The sequence below is a fragment of the Denticeps clupeoides genome, chromosome 18, assembly GCF_900700375.1.
Source record: "Denticeps clupeoides chromosome 18, fDenClu1.1, whole genome shotgun sequence".
In the NCBI taxonomy this organism is placed as follows: domain Eukaryota; kingdom Metazoa; phylum Chordata; class Actinopteri; order Clupeiformes; family Denticipitidae; genus Denticeps; species Denticeps clupeoides.
The window spans coordinates 16,762,211-16,783,654 of NC_041724.1; the positions used below are offsets into that span (position 1 = coordinate 16,762,211).

At 43.7% G+C, this 21,444-nt stretch overlaps 2 protein-coding genes across 4 annotated transcripts in view; both read left to right on the top strand.

Annotated features, from left to right (window-relative positions):
• LOC114767904 (protocadherin alpha-C2-like) overlaps positions 1-21,444 on the top strand; it is a 67,663-nt gene that overhangs the window by 26,317 nt on the left and 19,902 nt on the right. The window contains exon 1 of one of the 3 annotated variants that reach the window (XM_028959794.1): positions 6,162-8,296. The exons of 1 other annotated variant lie outside the window; for it this stretch is intronic. In XM_028959794.1, coding sequence (XP_028815627.1) covers positions 6,272-8,296 — 2,025 coding nt within the window. In that variant the 5' untranslated portion in view covers positions 6,162-6,271. Of the gene's footprint in view, positions 1-6,161; positions 8,297-10,015; positions 12,680-21,444 lie in introns of those variants that run through there. One more of the 3 variants, XM_028959792.1, reaches the window with a different exon arrangement.
• Positions 1,848-4,462, top strand: LOC114767905 (protocadherin alpha-3-like). The gene has a single exon (XM_028959795.1). It carries the CDS (start codon positions 1,970-1,972, stop codon positions 4,349-4,351), a length of 2,382 nt encoding a protein of 793 aa, XP_028815628.1. The 5' UTR covers positions 1,848-1,969; the 3' UTR covers positions 4,352-4,462.

Below are 21,444 nucleotides of genomic sequence, written 5' to 3' on the forward strand. Positions count from 1 at the left end.
TTCGTCCACACTCATCTCGGTGATTCGTGGTTATGTAGAGTCATCACACTTTGGAACCACTATCAGTTTAGTAATAAAAACCCTTCTGAACCAGTGTTGGGCATATTACTTAAAAAAGTAATTAGTTATTGTTACTTGTTATTTCTTTAAAAAGTTGCATAATCACAAAAGCAAGTAGGTTTTAAAAAAAGTAACTTAAAAGGTTTACATTTGTGAATACTTTTATTGTGTCGCTTCGTCTGTGTTTGTGCTACCAACTTCCACTGGAGGATTACTTCCGATGAGAGGTGATACAGCAGGTTTGAATTGATTATTACTGACGTTTATAAATTCTTAGTTTAAATACCTGGTGTAAATTTAATATATACAAAGTCACGTCTGAATCTCCTTTGTGAAAACGTCGCTTTTGAACTCGCCATTTCAGTGTTTTTTTCTGCGAGTGTGTTTGTGTAAAGACCCACCGACGTCTGCCTTTGTTTGGCTTATAATAAAGATTAACTGAACCTCCACCTCGTCTATAAAGGCATTGCATGGCCTAGCAAGTCTTTGTTCTTGTCGCGTTCAGTCGGGACTCGGGCTTGGAGTGCTCTGAACGAACTTTTTCAAATCGCTCTTTCCTGACACCAGATGAACTGGAACTGTCCATGGTACTGAATGTGGAGGGGCTAAACAGGAGAAGCGATCATGTTTTTTTCCCTTTTGTTCCTCATTAGAAATGTGCAGCATTGACTTGGACGTATGATTCTTTAAATAATTCTCTGAAGATGTAAAGTTGGTTTTTGTAATGAGACCCGGGATTCTACCAATATCAGTTTTTATAATAATTATCACTCAGAACCAGTGTTGGACAGTTACTTTAAAAAAGTTATTAGTTATAGTTACTAGTTACTTATCAAAGTAAAGTAACTTAAAATTATATATATATATATGTGAAAAAAAAATTGGATGGCCTGAATTGTGGGGGTTTGTGCTGCTATGAACGTCCACGTTCTTGGCCACTAGTTTTGATGAAGCATGAGAGGCGATTAATCAGATTTTAATTTCTCTACCGACGTGAATTAAGACTTGGTTCCATGGCATAATGTACATTTAACAAATACATTCTGACCCTTATTTTCAGCAAATGAAAAATCATGCCTGTAGTTGTTCCATGCAGGGTTGTTCCCAACACTGCTCAGAACATTATATTTAATTCAGAACGTCTACTTTAGATATTTTTTTTTCATAAAATGAGACGCCGGGTGTCAGAAAAACACCTCAAGATTTTTGAGCACATGCAATGACTAGAAGAAGTTTCGAAGTACGGGCTCATGTGTTGTGCTGTGATTTGTTTACGTACAGGGACTTAAATGTTTTATTTAAAACCGTTTGGAATGTCATAATTTATTACAGTTTTAGTGTCAACAACAATTCTCAAAATAAAACTCTGTGCAGCTTTACACCAATCTCTTCTGTAAAGCCTGTGTTCAATGTATCAGAGACGGCTGGCCAGGACAAAAATGGAAGATTTTTTTGGCCATTACTGTTTTGCTATTGAAACAATACAGCATAGAAAAAAGTCAAATTCCACCAAATTGTGTAAAAATAAACCAGCTAGGTTCTAATCCCATTATGACGTGACAAAAAATTAATAAAAGTCCAGTTTAATATTTACGACTAATCTGAAACAGTTTTTATACCAGTGTAATAATAACGAAAGAATGTTGGGATGATCTCGTGCAGCTTGGAGGTTATTAGCTGCAGTTGCTGCGCTTTTCCACGTGGTGTCGATAGAGACCGACATTGTTTAAAGTGTCTGGTTTCTTCTGAAGGCTCCACCTCGTTTATAAAGGCATTGCGTGGCCTAGCAAGTCTTTGTTCAAGTCGCGATCAGTCCGGACTCGGGCTTGGAGTGCGCTGACTGACCAACATTTACAGGACGATGTGGATAAATGCCTCTGTGTTTGTCGCTATTTGCTGTTAGTGGAACATGGGCTCGATTCGTGGGCTTTTTCCGTGGATTTTCTTCACGCTGCAATTCGCCTGGAACGTCGCGTCCGGGCAGATTGTTTATACCATTTCGGAGGAGACCAGCCCTGGGACAACCGTTGGAAATTTGGCGAAAGATCTGAACCTTAAAGTACAGGATCTGGAACATCGCGGCTTTCAGATCGCTGACGGACCTTACAAGAGGTATTTTGATCTGAATGTAAAGACCGGTGTTCTTCATGTCCGAGACAGACTGGACAGAGACGGGCTCTGCGGACGCAGTGCCAAGTGTCCGCTAGAATTAGAAGCCATTGTTACTGCGCCGCTTAATATGTACCGGTTCGAAATCAACATTTTAGATGAAAACGACAACGCGCCGATATTTCCATCATCTATTACTGTATTAAATGTATCAGAATCGGCATTTCCGGGCGAGAGGTTTTCTTTACCGGCCGCCGACGACGCAGATGTGGGCAGCAACTCGGTTAAAAGCTACAAGCTGAGCCCGAATGAACATTTCTCCCTGGATGTACAGGGTGGAGCGGAGAGCGCGTCTGCCGAGTTGGTGCTGCAGAAAGCCTTAGACAGAGAGAAGCAGCCTGTAGTCCAGCTCACCCTCACCGCCTTAGATGGGGGGAAACCGGCCAGATCTGGAACAACTAAAATACTAGTCCATGTTATAGACGTGAACGACAACATTCCCGTTTTCAGTAAGGCGCTGTACAAAGCGCAGATCCGGGAAAATGTCCCGCGCGGCTTTCCTGTCATCTCTGTACAAGCCACCGATTTAGACGAAGGGTTAAATGGCGAAATAATTTATTCATTCATAAGCACAAGTAAAGCAAACGAAATAAAAAACTTCGCCATTGATGGTGTAACGGGCGAGATTACGGTGACCGGGGACGTGGATCACGAGACAAATGCTGCGCTTGAGATCCGCGTGCAGGCGAAGGACCGAGGACACAATCCTCGTGCAGCATTCAGTAAAGTGCTGATAGAAATACTAGACGTTAACGATAACGTCCCGGAAATAGCAGTGACGTCACTGGTCAACGTGGTCCGGGAGGACGCGCCGGTGGGAACTATGGTGGGTTTAATAACCGTGAAAGACGCAGACGCGGGTCCAAACGGCGCGGTGGAGCTGAAGCTCGCGGAAGCGGTGCCGTTTAAGATCGAGAACACGTATAAAAATAAATACTCGTTAGCCGTGGGGGGTCGTCTGGACAGGGAGAAAACAGCGGAGTTCAACATCAGCATCAGTGCGACGGATGGGGGAACCCCGCCCCTCACCAGCACCAGCGTCATCACGGTCCACATCTCTGACGTGAACGATAATGCGCCGCGCTTCCCCGAGCCCGTCATGAACGTTTATGTGAAGGAGAACGGCCAGGTTGGTGCTGTCATTTACACCATAGCCGCCTCTGACCAGGACGCCGAGGAAAACGCAAAAATATCCTATTCATTAATCGACAATAATCATAAAAGCGCAGTTAACATAAACGCGGCCACTGGCGAGATCCTCGCGCTGCAGGCTTTTAACTTTGAAGAAACCAAAACGTTCCAGTTTCAAGTCCAAGCCAAAGACTCTGGTCTTCCTCCATTAAGCAGCAATGCGACCGTGAAGGTTTTTGTTCTGGACGAGAATGACAACAGCCCCGTGATTCTGCCTCCGTATTCGGAGCAGAGCTCCGTGGTTTCTGAGAACGTGCCCTACTCTGCTGAGGCGGGTTACTTCGTGGCCAAGATCAGGGCTGTAGACGCGGATTCGGGCTACAACGCGCTGCTGTCTTATCACATCTCTGAACCCAGAGGAAACAGCCTGTTCAGAATCGGCACCAGCAGCGGGGAGATCAGGACCAAGAGACGCATGAGCGACAATGACCTGAAAACCCACCCGCTGGTCATTTTGGTGTCCGATCACGGAGAACCGGCTCGATCGGCGACCGTTTCTATCGAGGTTGCGGTTGTGGAACATACAGGAGACCTTCAGACACAGTTCAGGCACGTTCCTCTAAAGGAGGACAGCTTTTCGGATTTGAACCTCTACTTGCTGGTTGCTCTTGTTTCGGTTTCAGCTGTTTTCCTCTTGAGTCTGGTGAGCTTGATAGCTGTTAAATGCTACAGGACTAACAGCAACTTCAGCAAGTACTGCGCGCCAGTGATCACTTCCCACCCGGACGGGACCTGGTCCTACTCCAAATCCACTCAGCAGTACGACGTGTGTTTTAGCTCCGACACGCTGAAGAGTGACGTAGTGGTTTTCCCCGCCCCGTTTCCGCCTGTTGACGCCGAGCTGATCAGCATAAACGGAGGAGACACTTTTAACCGCACTCAGACACTCCCTAATAAAGAGAAGGTAAGAACGTTAAACAATTGCTCTTGAAAATAGTTCTTGCAACTTTTTATTTCAGCGAAATTTATCTGGTCTGACACCAGATGATCTGGAACTGTCCATGGTACTGAACGTTGAGTTTGGGGCTAAAAAGCAGAAGGGATAATGTTTTCATGTTCTTCTGTTCCTCAGTAGAAGCTTGCTGATCTTACTGGCATGTATCTGTCTTGAAACATTTCTTTGAAGATGAAAAGTTCGTTTTTGTAATGAGACTTGTCGTTCATCATTTAAATGACTTATAAATGTTTTTAACGAATTGGGTGTATTATTAAGAACATGTTTGTAGCTTCAGTGGGTTGATCTTTAACAATTCGTCTACACTCATATCCTTGATCCATGGTTACGTACAGACATAACACTTTCAAATCACTTTCAGTTTATGTAATATAAACCCTTCTGAACCAGTTTTTGGCACATTACTTAAAAAGTAATTAGTTATAGCTACTATTTATTTCTTTTAAAAAGTTGTAGAATCACAAAAGTAAGTAGTTATCAAAAGAAAGTAAAATAAAATGTTTAAATTTGTTAATATTTCTATTGAGTGGCTTCTGAGTTTGTGCTACCAACTTCCACTGGAGGATTACTTCCGATGAGAGGTTATTCAGCAGGTTTGAATTGCTTGAATTGCAGGTTTGTAAAGACTTAGTTTAAAGATATGGTGTAAATTTAATATGTACAAAGTCACATGTGAATTTCCTTTGTGAAAACGTCACTTTTGAACTCGCAATTTCAGTGTTTTTTCTGCGAGTGTTTTTGTGTAAAGACCCGCCCACCTCTGCCTCCGGTTGGCTTATCGTGAAGATTAACTCAAACGTACCCAATATCACTTATGCGGTTAATTCGCCCCTCACCAAATTAAAACAAATCTTTACCGATCTTGTGGCAGAGAGCCTGGTTTGATAAAAAAATAGCTAAACTACAGTAACGCCCCCATGTTATTGTCATTAACGGCATTATAACGATGGCCAGTATACCCGTGTCTAAAAAACAAGCAATACACTAACACCGTTATTAAAACGCGGTTGTTCCCATCACTGACCACAACATCATTTTTTCATTCAGAACATCTGTTTTAGATATAATTTATTCATAACATTAGAAGTCAGCTGTCAGAAAAACACCTCTAGATATTTGCGCACATGCTTTAACTATAGTACATTTTGAAGAAGGAGCTCGTCTGTGGCACTGAGATTGTGTATCTACAGTCACTATTATGTTTTTTCTAACTCGTTACGTAGGTGCAATAACCGTCCAGTTTAATAATTACGACTAATATGAAACAGTATCTGACCAGTGTAGTATAATCGAAAGAATGTCGGAATGATCTTGTGCAGCTTGGACGTTATTATCTGCAGTTGCTGCGCTTTTCCACGTGGTGTCGATAGAGACCGACAATGTTTAAAGTCTCTGGTCGGTTCTGAAGGCTCCACCTCGTTTATAAAGGCATTGCGTGGCCTAGCAAGTCTTTGTTCAAGTCGCGTTCAGTCGGGACTCGGGCATGGAGTGCGCTGACTGACCAACATTTACAGGACGATGTGGATAAATGCCTCTGTGTTTGTCGCTATTTGCTGTTAGTGGAACATGGGCTCGATTCGTGGGCTGTTTCCGTGGATTTTCTTCACGCTGCATTTCGCCTGGAAGGTCGCGTCCGGGCAGATTGTTTATTCCATTTCGGAGGAGACCAGCCCTGGGACAACCGTTGGAAATTTGGCGAAAGATCTGGACCTTAAAGTACAGGATCTGGAACATCGCGGCTTTCAGATCGCTGACGGACCTTATAAGAGGTATTTTGATCTGAATGTAAAGACCGGTGTTCTTCATGTCCGAGACAGACTGGACAGAGACGGGCTCTGCGGACGCAGCGCCAAGTGTCCACTAGAATTAGAAGCCATTGTTACTTCGCCGCTTAATATGTACCGGTTCGAAATCAACATTTTAGATGAAAACGACAACGCGCCGATATTTCCATCATCCCATATTGTGTTTAATGTTTCCGAATTGGCATTTCCGGGAGAGAGGTTTTCTTTACCGACCGCCGACGACGCAGATGTGGGCAGCAACTCGGTTAAAAGCTACAAGCTGAGCCCGAATGAACATTTCTCCCTGGATGTACAGGGTGGAGCGGAGAGCGCGTCTGCCGAGTTGGTGCTGCAGAAAGCCTTAGACAGAGAGAAGCAGCCTGTAGTCCAGCTCACCCTCACCGCCTTAGATGGGGGGAAACCGGCCAGATCTGGAACAACTAAAATACTAGTCCATGTAATAGACGTGAACGACAACATTCCCGTTTTCAGCAAGGCGCTGTACAAAGCGCAGATCCGGGAAAATGTCCCGCGCGGCTTTCCTGTCATTTCTGTACAAGCCACCGATTTAGACGAAGGGTTAAATGGCGAAATATTATATTCATTCGTAAGCACAAATAAAGTAAGCGACATAAAACACTTCTCCATTGATGGTGTAACTGGCGAGATTACGGTGACCGGGGACGTGGATCACGAGACAAACGCTGCGCTTGAGATCCGCGTGCAGGCGAAGGACCGAGGACAAAATCCTCGTGCAGCATTCAGTAAAGTGCTGATAGAAATACTCGACGTTAATGATAACGTTCCGGAAATAGCGGTGACGTCACTGGTCAACGTGGTCCGGGAGGACGCGCCGGTGGGAACTATGGTGGGTTTAATAACCGTGAAAGACGCAGACGCGGGTCCAAACGGCGCGGTGGAGCTGAAGCTCGCGGAAGCGGTGCCGTTTAAGATCGAGAACACGTATAAAAATAAATACTCGTTAGCCGTGGGGGGTCGTCTGGACAGGGAGAAAACAGCGGAGTTCAACATCAGCATCAGTGCGACGGATGGGGGAACCCCGCCCCTCACCAGCACCAGCGTCATCACGGTCCACATCTCTGACGTGAACGATAATGCACCGCGCTTCCCCGAGCCCGTCATGAACGTTTATGTGAAGGAGAACGGCCAGGTTGGTGCTGTCATTTACACCATAGCCGCCTCTGACCTGGACGCCGAGGAAAACGCAAAAATATCCTATTCATTAATCGACAATAATCATAAAAGCGCAGTTAACATAAACGCGGCCACTGGCGAGATCCTCGCGCTGCAGGCTTTTAACTTTGAAGAAACCAAAACGTTCCAGTTTCAAGTCCAAGCCAAAGACTCTGGTCTTCCTCCATTAAGCAGCAATGCGACCGTGAAGGTTTTTGTTCTGGACGAGAATGACAACAGCCCCGTGATTCTGCCTCCGTATTCGGAGCAGAGCTCCGTGGTTTCTGAGAACGTGCCCTACTCTGCTGAGGCGGGTTACTTCGTGGCCAAGATCAGGGCTGTAGACGCGGATTCGGGCTACAACGCGCTGCTGTCTTATCACATCTCTGAACCCAGAGGAAACAGCCTGTTCAGAATCGGCACCAGCAGCGGGGAGATCAGGACCAAGAGACGCATGAGCGACAATGACCTGAAAACCCACCCGCTGGTCATTTTGGTGTCCGATCACGGAGAACCGGCTCGATCGGCGACCGTTTCTATCGAGGTTGCGGTTGTGGAACATACAGGAGACCTTCAGACACAGTTCAGGCACGTTCCTCTAAAGGAGGACAGCTTTTCGGATTTGAACCTCTACTTGCTGGTTGCTCTTGTTTCGGTTTCAGCTGTTTTCCTGTTGAGCCTGGTGAGCTTGATAGCTGTTAAATGCTACAGGACTAACAGCAACTTCAGCAAGTACAGCGCGCCAGTGATCACTTCCCACCCCGACGGGACCTGGTCCTACTCCAAGTCCACTCAGCAGTACGACGTGTGTTTTAGCTCCGACACGCTGAAGAGTGACGTAGTGGTTTTCCCCGCCCCGTTTCCGCCTGTTGACGCGGAGCTGATCAGCATAAACGGAGGAGACACTTTTAACCGAACTCAGACACTCCCTAATAAAGAGAAGGTAAGAACGCGCTACTGCTACAAAATTCGCTGTCCATGGTACTGAATTCTATTTATCAGCTGTGGAATCCACAGGAAATTGTGTTAAAGCTGTGCTTCTTTTGTGTGTGGACATACTGAACATAGTTTGATCATACTCATTACCTTTTGCGTGATCTTTGGAACTTTTAGTCATATGCTGAAGTCTCAAAGTTTCTGCAGTGACAGTGTTCTGAATTACAAACCGGATTCCAACAAAAGTTTTAACTGAGAAAATGTATCATTTTAAGGGAAAAATATGTTGATTCAGAATTTCATGGTGTCAACAAATCCCAAAAAAGTTGGGACAAGGCCATTTTCACCACTGTGTGGTATCTCCCCTTCTTCTTACAACACTCAACAGACGTCTAGGGATCAAGGAGACCAGTTTCTCAAGTTTAGAAATAGGAATGCGCTCCCATTTCTGTTTAATACAGGCCTCTAACTGTTCAATCGTCTTGGGCCTTCTTTGTCACACTTTGTGCGCCAAATGTTCTCTATAGGTGAAAGATCTGGACTGCAGACTGGCCATTTCAGTACCCGGATCCTTCTCCTACGCAGCCATGATGTTGTGATTGATGGAGAAGGTGGTCTGTCATTATCTTGTTGAAAAATGCAGGGTCTTCCCTGAAAGAGATGACATCTGGATGGGAGCATCTGTTGTTCTAGAACCTGAATATATTTTTCTGCATTGATGGTGCCTTTCCAGACATGCAAGCTGCCCATGCCACACACACTCATGCAACCCCATACCATCAGAGATGCAGGCTTCTGAACTGAGCGTTGATAACAATTTGGGTTGTCCTTGTCCTCTTTGGTCCGGATGACATGGCATCCCAGATTTCCAAAAAGAACTTTGAATCGTAACTCGTCTGACCACAGAACAGTCTTCCAATTTGCCACACTCCATTTTAAATTATCCCTGGCCCAGTGAAAATATCTGAGCTTGTGGATCTTGCTTAGAAATGGCTTCTTCTTTGCACTGTAGAGTTTCAGCTGGCAACGGCGGATGGCACGGTGGATTGTGTTCAGTGACAATGGTTTCTGGAAGTATTCCTGAGCCCATTCTGTGATTTCCTTTACAGTAGCATTCCTGGATGTGGTGCAGTGTCGTTTAAGGGCCCGGTCATCACGGCCATCCAGTATGGTTTTACAGACTTGACACTTGCGCACAGTGATTGTTCCAGATTCTCTGAATCTTCGGATGATGTTGTGCACAGTTGATGATGCAATTTTTTGCTGGGTAACACCTTTCTGATATTGCTCCACTATCTTTCTGTGCAACATTGTGGGAATTGGTGATCCTCTACCCATCTTGGCTTCTGAGAGACACTGCCACTCTGAGAAGCTCTTTTTATACCTAGTCATGTTGCCAATTGACCTAATTAGTGTTAATTGGTCTTCCAGCTCTTCGTTATGCTCAAATTTACTTTACATATTGCTACATGTCCCGAATTTTTTGGGATTTGTTGACACCGTGAAATTTTGAATCAACATATTTTTCCTTTAAAATGATACATTTACTTGGATTAAACGTTTGATCTGTCATCTACGTTCTATTACAAATAAAATATAGACATTTTCCATCTCCACATCATCGCATTCAGTTTTTATTCACAATTTGCTTAGTTTCCCAACTTTTTGGGGTTTGTATTTGTAAAGGTTGTGGAAATGAAATAGCGTTTTGCTGACTTTTTCAACTGTCTATTTTACGCATTATTTTTGCCTTGAAGATTGTGTTAGGTCATAAAAGGAAGAAAATACTTTGCAGTTAGTTTGTACGACGTGTGTCCTGCGTGTTTGGACAGAATCGATCCACATGGTGTCAGCATCAGTCCACAGAGCGTCGCGCTCCGCCCCCGACCGAAGCCGCTTCGCTTTTACTGCGGTCTTTGTTCGGGACGCGGGCGCGGTGCGGATATAATAACGCCGGGTTCTGATGATGAAAATATAACCTGCAATCATGCGGTCGGAGGTTTTTCTTGGGCAGTGCTAATCGGACGTCATGGCTTCCACGCGTGGCTGGGTGTTGTTGGCCTGTTTTCATTTTTGGAGCGTGGCGACTGGGCAGACCGTGTACTCCGTGTCGGAGGAGGTTAATCCTGATACCACAGTGGGCAATTTGGCGAAGGACCTAAATCTCGATGTGAAGGAGCTCGTGCCTCGCGGGTTCCAGATCGTGGCGGGCACTTATCGGAGGTATTTTTATGTCAACGTAAAGACCGGCGTGCTGCATGTAAAGGAGAGGATTGACAGGGAAGGGCTGTGCGGACACTCCGCGAAATGCGCGCTGCCCCTGGAAGCCATTGTGAATTCGCCAGTGCATATTTATCGGTTCGAGGTGAACGTGCTGGACGTAAACGACAACGCCCCCGCGTTCCGGACCCCCGCGACGGAGCTGAATATTTCCGAGTCGTCGTCTGCTGGGGAGAGGTTCAGCTTACCGAGGGCGCACGACCCGGACGTGGGCAGCAATTCGGTGAGGAGCTACAAGCTGACGGCGAGCGAACATTTCTCCCTGGACGTGCAGAGCATCGGGGGCAGCGTGTCGGCCGAGCTGGTGCTGCAGACCCCCCTGGACCGGGAGAAACAGTCCATGATTCGGCTCACGCTTACAGCCGTGGACGGCGGCAAGCCCCCCAGGTCCGGAACCATGAATATCGTTGTAAACGTGGAGGACGTAAACGACAACATAGCGGTTTTCAGCAAATCGCTCTATAAAGTTCGCGTGGCCGAAAACGCGCCGCCCGGCACGCCCGTGGTGTCCGTGCACGCTACAGATTCGGACCAGGGTCCGAACGGTGAAGTCGTGTATTCTTTCATTAACCACGACAGCGACAAGTACATCGAGGCGTTTTCCATTAATCAGGACACGGGCGCCATTACTGTTGTAGGGGAGTTGGATTATGAGACAAACAGCGCGGTCGAGATTCGAGTCCAGGCTAAAGATAAAGGTTATAAACCCCGAGCCGCGCATTGCAAAGTCCTTGTCGAAATCATGGACGTTAACGACAACGTCCCCAAAATTACTATGACCTCTCTGGTGGAGGCGGTGAAGGAGGACGCCCCGGTGGACACGACCGTCGGTATGATCACCGTTTCAGACGAAGACGCGGGTAAAAATGGACACGTGGGCCTAAAACTCCTGGACGCGGCGCCCTTCAGAATACAGAAGGCGTACAAGAACTACTACACGCTGCTGGTGGACGGGCCGCTGGACAGGGAGCGCGTTGGACGCGTCACTGTCACTCTGATCGCGACAGATGAAGGGTCGCCGCCGCTGTCCAGCACAAGCGTCGTTGCCGTGCGCGTCTCCGATGTGAACGACAACGCGCCGCGCTTCCCGGAGCCAGTGGTCGACGCGTACGTTAAAGAGAACAGCCCGCCTGGAGTTGTCATATGCAAGTTGGTCGCATTTGACCCGGACGCGGGAGAAAACGCCCAACTCTCCTATTCTTTGGTCGAGGGCCCGCCTAAGAGTTTTGCTTCAATGTCTGCGGTCAGCGTCGATGCAGAAAGCGGGGAGATCGTTGCGTTGCAGTCTTTCAATCATGAAGAGATTAAAACGTTTCAGTTCAAGGTTCATGCAAGAGACTCTGGCGTCCCTCCACTCAGCAGCAACGTGACGGTGAACGTGTTTGTTCTGGACGAGAACGACAACCGGCCCAGCGTCCTAGCGCCTTATTCCGACCAGAGCTCCGTCAACAGCGAAAATATCCCGTATTCCGCCGAGGCGGGGTACTTTGTGGCCAAGATCCGGGCTGTCGACGCGGACTCGGGCTACAACGCGCTGCTTTCTTATCACATTTCAGATCCGAAGGGGAACAACCTGTTCCGCATCGGAACCAGCAGCGGGGAGATCAGGACTAAGAGGAGACTGAGTGACAACGACCTGAAATCCCACCCGCTGGTCGTGATGGTTTCCGATCACGGAGAACCTTCACTGTCCGCGACCGTTTCTATCGATGTCGTGGTGGTTGAAAACACCGGAGAGACACAAACTCAGTTCAAAAACGTTCCCAGTAAGGATGAAATCCTCTCGGATTTAAATCTGTATTTGCTGGTCGCCGTGGTCTCGGTGTCGGTCGTCTTTTTATTGAGCCTCGTGAGTCTGATCGCTGTAAAGTGCCACGCTTCTAAAAACGGTTTCAGCAAGTACAGCGCGCCAGTGATCACCTCCCACCCTGACGGGACCTGGTCCTACTCCAAATCCACTCAGCAGTACGACGTGTGTTTTAGCTCCGACACGTTGAAGAGTGACGTAGTGGTTTTCCCCGCCCCGTTTCCGCCTGTTGACTCGGAGCTGATCAGCATAAACGGAGGAGACACTTTTAACCGAACTCAGACTCTCCCTAATAAAGAGAAGGTAAGGATGTTTGCAGTATAAGTTCTTTTGTATATTTGCAAAATGCACTTGACCAGACAGGCATGGAAACAGACGTTAACAGATATTTTTTTCCATTTTGTAAAGTGAAGTGATTGTCACAGCACAGCACACAGTGCACACAGTGAAATTTGACTTCTGCATTTAACCCATCACCCCGAGGGAGCAGTGGGCAGCCATGACAGGCGCTCAGGGAGCAGTGTGTGGGGACGGTGCTTTGCTAAGTGGCACCTTAGCGGATCGGGAGTCGAACCGGCAGCCTTCTGATTTCGGGGCCGCTTCCTTAACTGCTAGGCCACCACTGCCCTTTTTAGTACTAGAAGTATGCAGAAAATGAACAATGTGTAAACATATAATTCCCTTCCTTGATGACTCTACCAAATGCCTCAAAAAGATGATCTGTAGAAGAATTTAAAATTTCAAACATTTAATACAGAGTCTACAGATGAATGGTTGTGGTCTCAGTGCCCAATCATTAAGGGGAGGGGGTTGTTGCGAGCTTTTCAGGTTGGGGCCATGTGACCCCCCCCCACCTTCTCCTTTATTTCTGTAGGAATGTTTTTGTCAATTTTATTGCCTAGATGTAATAATGATGTTAGATTATGTTGAAAGTTATGTGATAGTGAGAATCTTTTGATACAGTGTGCTCAGTATTTTTTAAACATGCTCTCCATATTCACTGGCAATTACTATGAAATGAGGAAAACATTTAACATATCCAAAATCATTTTCTATTGTAATTATCAGTCATCTTTATACCTGCTGTCTGGCTCGACAGTAAGGAGACTGGAAGGGGGGGTAGGCCATAGCCACAAAAATCCTGTAAAATGAAGAGCTTCACCTGGCAGGTACATAGTCTCGTGATATTACCCATGGTGCCATGACAAGGGATGTGTGTCTTTAAGGAACGTGGACATATGCAAAGATTTTGTTGTTTTGGAATTTACGGCCATTAAACGGCATTTATTTATCTCTTGGTGATGTAACAATGCTAAATATGGAATAACATTTTGTAGCGTGCCATTTGTCTGCATAGTAGCGCTATAATGGCAAGATATTTTCAGTTATTATGGAATATTTTAAACACAAATTCAGCACTCATATACAGATGCAGATTCTATTTTTAAACACCACATGATTGAACATATTAAATGATATAATGAGTCCCCTGTCAGTGGGAACGTGTACACCCTGTGGCCTTTAAATTATGAGGACACCAAAAACTTTATGTTCAAAACTTTCACCTGGCGTCCCTCCACTCAGCAGCAACGTGAGCATGAGCACCGGGGAAATGCAAACACTCTAGACACGTTCCTGTGGTCAGAGGACACCTTTTCCGGTGGGAATGGAGGAGGGAATTGCAGCTTCAGCAAGTACAGCAGCGGGTTGATCACCACTCACACTGACAGAAGCTGGTCGTGTTCAAAGTTCACATGGAAGTACGACATGTGTGGCTCAGACACGTCATGGTTTTTCCTGCCCTGTCTTGTCCCATAGATGCCGAACTGATCAGTATTAATGGAAGTGAAATTTTTAGTAGGACACAGACACTCCCCAGTAAAGAAAAGGTCCCTTCTTTTCTAAACTTTTTTAATCTCAGTTTTTTAAATGCCTCCAACAAGCAGTGAGATTCTCTGTCCTTGGTCCTGAATGCATGAAATGAAAGACTCTGTTGTTGCATCTATGCATATATAAACATGAGCGCAACATCACATCACATTACTTATCAATACAATATTAACAACAAATATTAACATATTAAACATATAATTTAACAACTGAACAACAGGAGAAACAGGGCAGTTTGATGGATGGTTCAGTTTTTCAGTTTGACTGTATTGAGATTTTCTTCAGTGAAAGTGAAGTGATTGTCTTTATGATGCACAACAAGCACAGCACACAGTGCACACAATGAACAATGAAATGTGTCCTCTGCATTTAACCCATCACATTAGTAAGCAGAGACAGCCATGGAATGTGCCCAGGGAAGTAATGTGTGGGGATGGTACTGTACTCGGTGGCACCTCAGTTGACCTTCTGATTATGGGTCAATTTCTTTACCCTCTAGTCCACCACTGCCTTTAAAATTATAGAGCACTGCCTTTATTTGAATTAACAAACATGAATTTATTCAATTTAACACAATTAATACATGTTTCTTTTGTAAGAAAAATTTAGTCAAGTACATTTCATTTGTTTATGTTGAATGTATTAGATTCTCTCACATTGACTGAATTGATAACCTGAAATGAATTTAATCACGTTTGGAAATGGAAAAAATTCTTATCCAATGACACCAGGAAGTGTCATTGGATAAGAATAGGGCAGGGTCATTTTCATGTGCCCGCCTCCTGGGAATCACCTGAGCTAGAAGGTTACCAGGGGTATTGTTTGGGTAATTGCTAGTTCAGTTGATGGGTTGGTGAAATTTGAAAAGTGTATTATGCATTGCCATAAAGAATGATCTGTCCTGTTTTGGTGACAGCATTTTGTGATTGGTGATTTTCCTGTTTAACACAGCATTTTTAGTCAGATTTCTATTTTTGGTTTCTTTATTCATTGTGCTCTATTGTTTTTACAATGAGGTCTCATGTAATGGAATTAAAATGAACCCAGTTGTTTCCTTGCCCTTTCCCTCCTGTGCCTGTTTTCTCTTTTGGACTCTTTTGGATCTTCCTACCCAGCGTGTTTGTTAATACTAAAGAGACCTAAAATGCCCCATTAAGAGGTTTCTCCCAAGAGGGCAGCTTCATCTGGTGTTTACAGGGTTTAAATGGAGATAAACATTAGCGTTCTAAAATCTAATCTGAAGCGTTCCACAGAACCAGCTCAGCTCAGCATGAGAAAGGTCATCTTTCTAAAATGTTTTTTTCTTTTTTTCTGTTCTGCTTCTGATCACTCCCTGTGGTCTGTGCTCCTTCAGTCATTTAACTCACTCATCTAATCATATTTTATATAGCATAATAGACAAAATCGCAAATCCTTGTAATATTTATTTGTTAATGGCCTTTGAAATGTAGAGCTGTGTTGTGTGACATGGCAGGACCTCACATTTGCACAGGGAAGTGTGATATTGTGGCTGCAATCTGTACAGTGCAGCCTTAAAGGCATGAGTCTCAGAAAGCTGTGTGTGTTATCAGTGGGGGAAGGGCTGGTAATTTTCCACTCTGCTTTGCTCTGCAGCAGGGAGCTCTCTGTCTGCAGGCTGAGCTCATGGTGCTGATGTCATCACTATGGGCCAGACCACCGTTCACACCACATCCCTCCCCCACCTGCCTTCCCCTCTCAGAGGGACATTAGTCCCTCAGATTTACGTAAGAAGCCAGTAAGCAAATGAATGTGAGTGCTTGATTGTTATATGTGCCTGTGTGCCTTCTATCACACTCAAGCTACAGAACAGTTTTACACAGTATGCAGTGCTCTGCACCACTGTGTAAATGTGGAGGTTGTCACCCTTAGGTAACCATGGCAACTAAGGCTGCTATAGCTTTTCAGTGCCAACTGCTGCTGCAGATTTTGCTGTCCAGCCCCAGCAAAGCCATGGATGAGTTCCCTACCCCCAACCACCACAAAGCTCTTTCCACAGATGTGGTGTGTGTGTGTGTGTGTGTGAGAGTGAGAGAGAGAGAGAGAGAGAGAGAGAGAGAGAGAGAGAGAGAGAGAAAGGGGAATAAAGGGAGTCGCTGGTGTAGAAAAATAAAATAAAGATTCAGACAGTAAAATTGGACAAGGAGAGAAATGTGACCAAAATGGAGAAAAACTCAGTGACTTTAGTCCATATGACACAAATGCAAACACAAGTCATGTGCAATGTCAGTGATAAAACATGTGAGAAAATTTCCTCTGTGGAATAGATGAGGGCTGTTGTCAATTTTGTTTTGGTGCAGCGAAGAGTCAACACAAAACTAGGATCCCTGAGCAGAAAAGAGAGAAAGCTTCTGCATGCCTGCTCATCCAGATAGCTTTGTTTCACCTCTGTGCGGTTCTGATGGTTTTGTGTGGGTTTTTTCAGACATCTGGAGCACTTCCCACAATGAAACAGCAGTGCTCTACACTCCAGAGGCAAGCTATTTTGATTTTGTTCTGTCAAGTCATGTCCTTCAAATGGACATGGAGGATTTAACGGATGGGAAACAAGCTGCTTGTTTCCTAGTGTGTACACAATTTCTGCAAAAGGCTACCACACTACCATTTAGCTATGTATTCCATATAAATTTGGGGGTAACCCGACTATACTGTATCTAAAGTCACGTACATGTTCTATATACAATTTTCCGTAATAATAATATAATAATATGTTCCATATGTTCATGGTCTGTGTTTTTGCGTTGCTGTACTTCAGTTCAAGACAATGGTCTCAGCAGGTCTGTGCAGTAAGCAATGGTTATTAAATGAAATAGCATTTTGACCTGATATAATCTGTAATTCTTGAAAGCAAGGTCTCTTGTGATTGTTGTAGTCATTGATGATTGTCAGATGTTATTGTTTAATACTTACTAATAATACTGATACAGAATTCTGTCACCTACATTTGAGTCTTGTTGTCAGAGACACTATTAGAGACAAAAAATGTACGGAAGTGTCCTGCCCATGCAGTACCAGTGCTGAGCCATAGAGGGCTTACTTCAACTGCATATCAAATTCTCTGCTCAATGAATCATCATTCACTCACTTAAATAAGTTTATTTATGTGACTACATTTTTAAAAATATCTTTGCACTTTTTCTACTTTTAAAGGACTTTCTTTGCAAAATGATAAAATATCATATGTAAATTGGTTGCATGTGCATTTAAATGCATTGCTCATCTGAGCTGTCCTTTGAGCACTACATTCATCTGTCTTGCATCTGATGTGTAGAGAGTGAAAGCTGCAAAAGATGATCATTTAGCACACAGTCTTTGTCCAAAGCATATGTGACACAACGGGAAGTTCTTCATTCTAATGAATGGCTTGTTAAGTGAGTGTTCATGAGCTACGTTAATATTGCAGGGTTATGTATAATAGATGTGGGTGCATATTAATATTGTTGAGCATATCCCCAGCTGGAAGAAGATGATTGTACAGATGGTTCTCACCGCCTTTTTTTTCAGGCCTTGGCTCTGGGGTTAGAGGGCCACAAGAGGCCTGAGCCCATTCCAAATAGATATTCTTAGATCAGTAGCATGGAATTTTATTTATTTTTTACCTTTCTTTACATATATTTCAGAAAAAATATTTCAGGGTATCTTAATGATTACAATGTATTGGACAATTTGTTGATTCATGTTTCTTTTCTTTTAGCCAATGCTCTGGTTCCCTTTTGCCATCAGTCTTTACCCTTGTATAATCAAACAAAGCAGGCTAGGCAGGAGCCAATCAGGCCATATTATGACATAAGTTCATAATGTGTTCTGTTAATGTAACTGTATCAATCACCAGATCTTCTTCTCTTTCTTGTGTCAGACTACCACAGCGAAACATGTGGAGAAAACCGCGTCGAGCATTTGTTTCGCAGCTCCACTTAGGACATGTTACCATCCCATGGGCAGACCATCTCAGCTGGAAAAGCGTATGGTGCAGACACAGATTGCAGCTGGAGAGGAGGAGTGAAAGGGAGAGAGAGGATGGATACAGTACAGGCCAAAAGTTTAGACGCACCGTCTCATTGTTTTCTTTATTTTCATGATCATTTACGTTGGTAATGTGGAGGATGGATACAGTACAGTTCCCGGAGGTGTAACTCCACATGTGTTCATTCATAGTTGTGATGCCTTCAGTGAGAATCTACAAATTTAAATGGTCATGAATTCAAAGAAAACACATTGAATGTGAAAGTGTGTCCAAACTTTTCTCCTGTACTGTATGTGAAGCAATGTGCATGGAGAGACTGATTGAAATAATTGGTATCAGTAAATCAGTAAATCAGCCATATCAGTAAATCAACAGAGAGGGACAGACAGACTAGTCCAATCTGAAATAAAACTAAATAAATAAATAAACTCTACAAGCTGCATCTGACAAGATAAACATGAATGCAATTAGCTGTATCCCATTTTCTCTGGGCTAGACAGGCATCTGTGTAAGTAAAGAGCTGTGATAACTTCATCCTAAGCCCCTGGAGTGAAAACAATTAGTTCCAGGAACAGATGGGCATTATTCTAACAGGTGAGAAAGAAAGATGTCACTCTTCAACAGACAATAGACAAAAGGGTCAATAAAATAATGTTGGCTGGAAGGGGGACTGCATCGGTGATGACAGTGACTGGGACAGACAAGGGCAGGAGACACTTGCCACCACAGAATTTCACAGTTAGAGAAGTGAGAAATCTTTCCTTGTGAAATAGGCCTCTGGTGTAAAAGTAAAAGGTACAACATGTGTCCTTGAGGAGCAGTCAAAAAACAAAAAGGTCCTTTATGAAGGTATTTTGAAGGGACCAAAAGTCAAATGACAGTTCTAATAGATCCTGCATTGCAGGAGCATCCTGTCACACTTACTTAAAAACGGGATCAGTGTGTCACAACAGCATCTGCACAAAGAATTTCCATGAGGTCATAAATGAAGCAGCTATATCATACATTTTCTATTGTTTAATGTTACTTACTGTTCTGCCTGCGGTTCACCTTGTAATCAGTTAGAACCTATTATTACAAAATTATTACAGCACTATTTAATTTCATCATTAATGAGTTGTTCATTTTAATTTAACATTATAATATATTATTTGGATGTGAAGAAGTTATAACCATTCAGTCATACTTCAGGCATTAGTGTATTGAAACCATGTTTGTTTGAAGGTAACCTCTTGTCGATGTTTGGGACATGATGATAGAGGATGAGATTGGATTTGGGGAGCTAGGCAGATGTCCAGAACTGATTTATATTGCTCCTGGCCTACAGTTTCTGTCACCACATTTACACCAGTGCTGAAATTTAATGCCATTCTAACCTCCTGTCAGAATGTGTCCTGACAAAAAAACTAGTGTTATCTCCAAGTGAACTACTTTCTGAAGTAGGTATGTTTTTTTTAACAGAAAGTGTCTTGCTGCATCCACAAGCCTTATGTTCCATACGACTGCAAAATTCTGCAACAACAATCAAAACAACCAAAAAAATGTGTATGTGTGTTAAAAAAAACTCTAAGTTTAACAGCAGTTCCACTGCACCAAAGTGCTGTACAAAACATGAAAAGCATACATACATACAAACGTATATGAATACATACATATATAATGCATTAAGTGAAAGTGAAGTGATTGTCATTGTGAAACGCTGCAGCACAGTACACGGTGCACACAACGAAATGTATCATCTGCTTTTAACCCATCACCCTTTAGCGAGCAGTGGGCAGCCATGACAGGCACTCGGGGAGCAGTGTGTGGGGATGGTATGTTGCTCATGCACACTGGATTCAAACCTTTATTTATGTCATAAATATAGGTTTGAATCCTGAATTATATATTTATATATTATATATTAAAACACATACATTTATGAATTTAAAAGTGCAAGACATCACATCATCTACCATAGCAGTAGCTGCCTGCTCCAGGCCTGCTGAACATAGACATTTTGAGTGTTTTTTACAAGACTGGGTCAGGATAGAGTGTTTATGGCCATCAGTGTATGTCTGATGACACATTTGGTGTAATTAGGCAGACGTTGCTAGGGTACATGAGACCAGATGTATTTTATAGACATTAATTGAGTAATTACTGGTCAGAGCCTAATGCACATTGGTCACACCAAGATTTAATTATTGTAGAGGACTGGTTCTGTGCCAAAACATTGATTCAAATTAGGACTGTGGAGCAGCATCCAGTAAGGATGTTATATTGAAGAGTAAATGTATTAAACTCATCAAGTCATTAAGAAAGGCATAAATAACAAGCTGATTTATTATAGCTTATAAACTCTGAACTAAGTTGCCAACATTTATAGATGTGGTTCTTCACAGACTCTCCATCCATATCCAATTAATCTACAACAGGGTTGCGGGACATTTCTTTTAATAGATACACATTATTTCATAACCGTTTTTAAAACGTTGTGAATTTGTTTACATTCAGTATGACATAAGATATATGGACTAAATATAATATACTCTAATGTCAAGTCTTGTCTTGTCTTTAATGTATTTAAGCTCAAAATGTCTTAAAGTTAAATTATTATTGACAATGGGGTACAAAGCACATAACACAGGCATACAAAAAAATTTAACCTATGAGCTTTGGGCAGGCATGAATGTGGGCAGTCTCTTGTCAGGTATCCTGAAAGCTGGACAATTGTCCACTAGCCTTGGCCATTTTAGAATTCTTGTGGCATGTTTTATAACCCTTTGGTTTGAGATGCAAGGTAAAGTTGTATATTTACTTTATACAATCTGAATTTATACTTTCAAAAAGCACTTCTATGGGCATTGTGTGCTCCATGGTCACTGATGACCACGAAAGTGGTCTGTTGTCACTGTTGCTCGGGTCACGAACCCCTTCAGCTTTATTATAGAAAATTTCCGCTTTTTCTGTGGAACAGGAACAAGGGCAGAGTAGTCGCGGCAGTCAGTCTGGAGGCGAGAGATTGGGGATGAAGGAGCGGCCAGCGATCACTCGCACTGACTGCCCTGAACGACTTGTCAGCGCGGGTCTAGGGACGATGGAACAGACAATGAATCGGTCCAGGGAAAAATTTAGCAGCGAGGAAGAGAGGAAAAAAACGATTTAATTAACGATTTATTAGTTGTTTTTTAATACGTAAAATGACCACATGACG

Excerpts from the sequence above, each read along its gene's own strand:
- LOC114767905 (XM_028959795.1), top strand. The coding sequence starts at position 1,970 with ATGGGCTCGATTCGTGGGCTTTTTCCGTGGATTTTCTTCACGCTGCAA.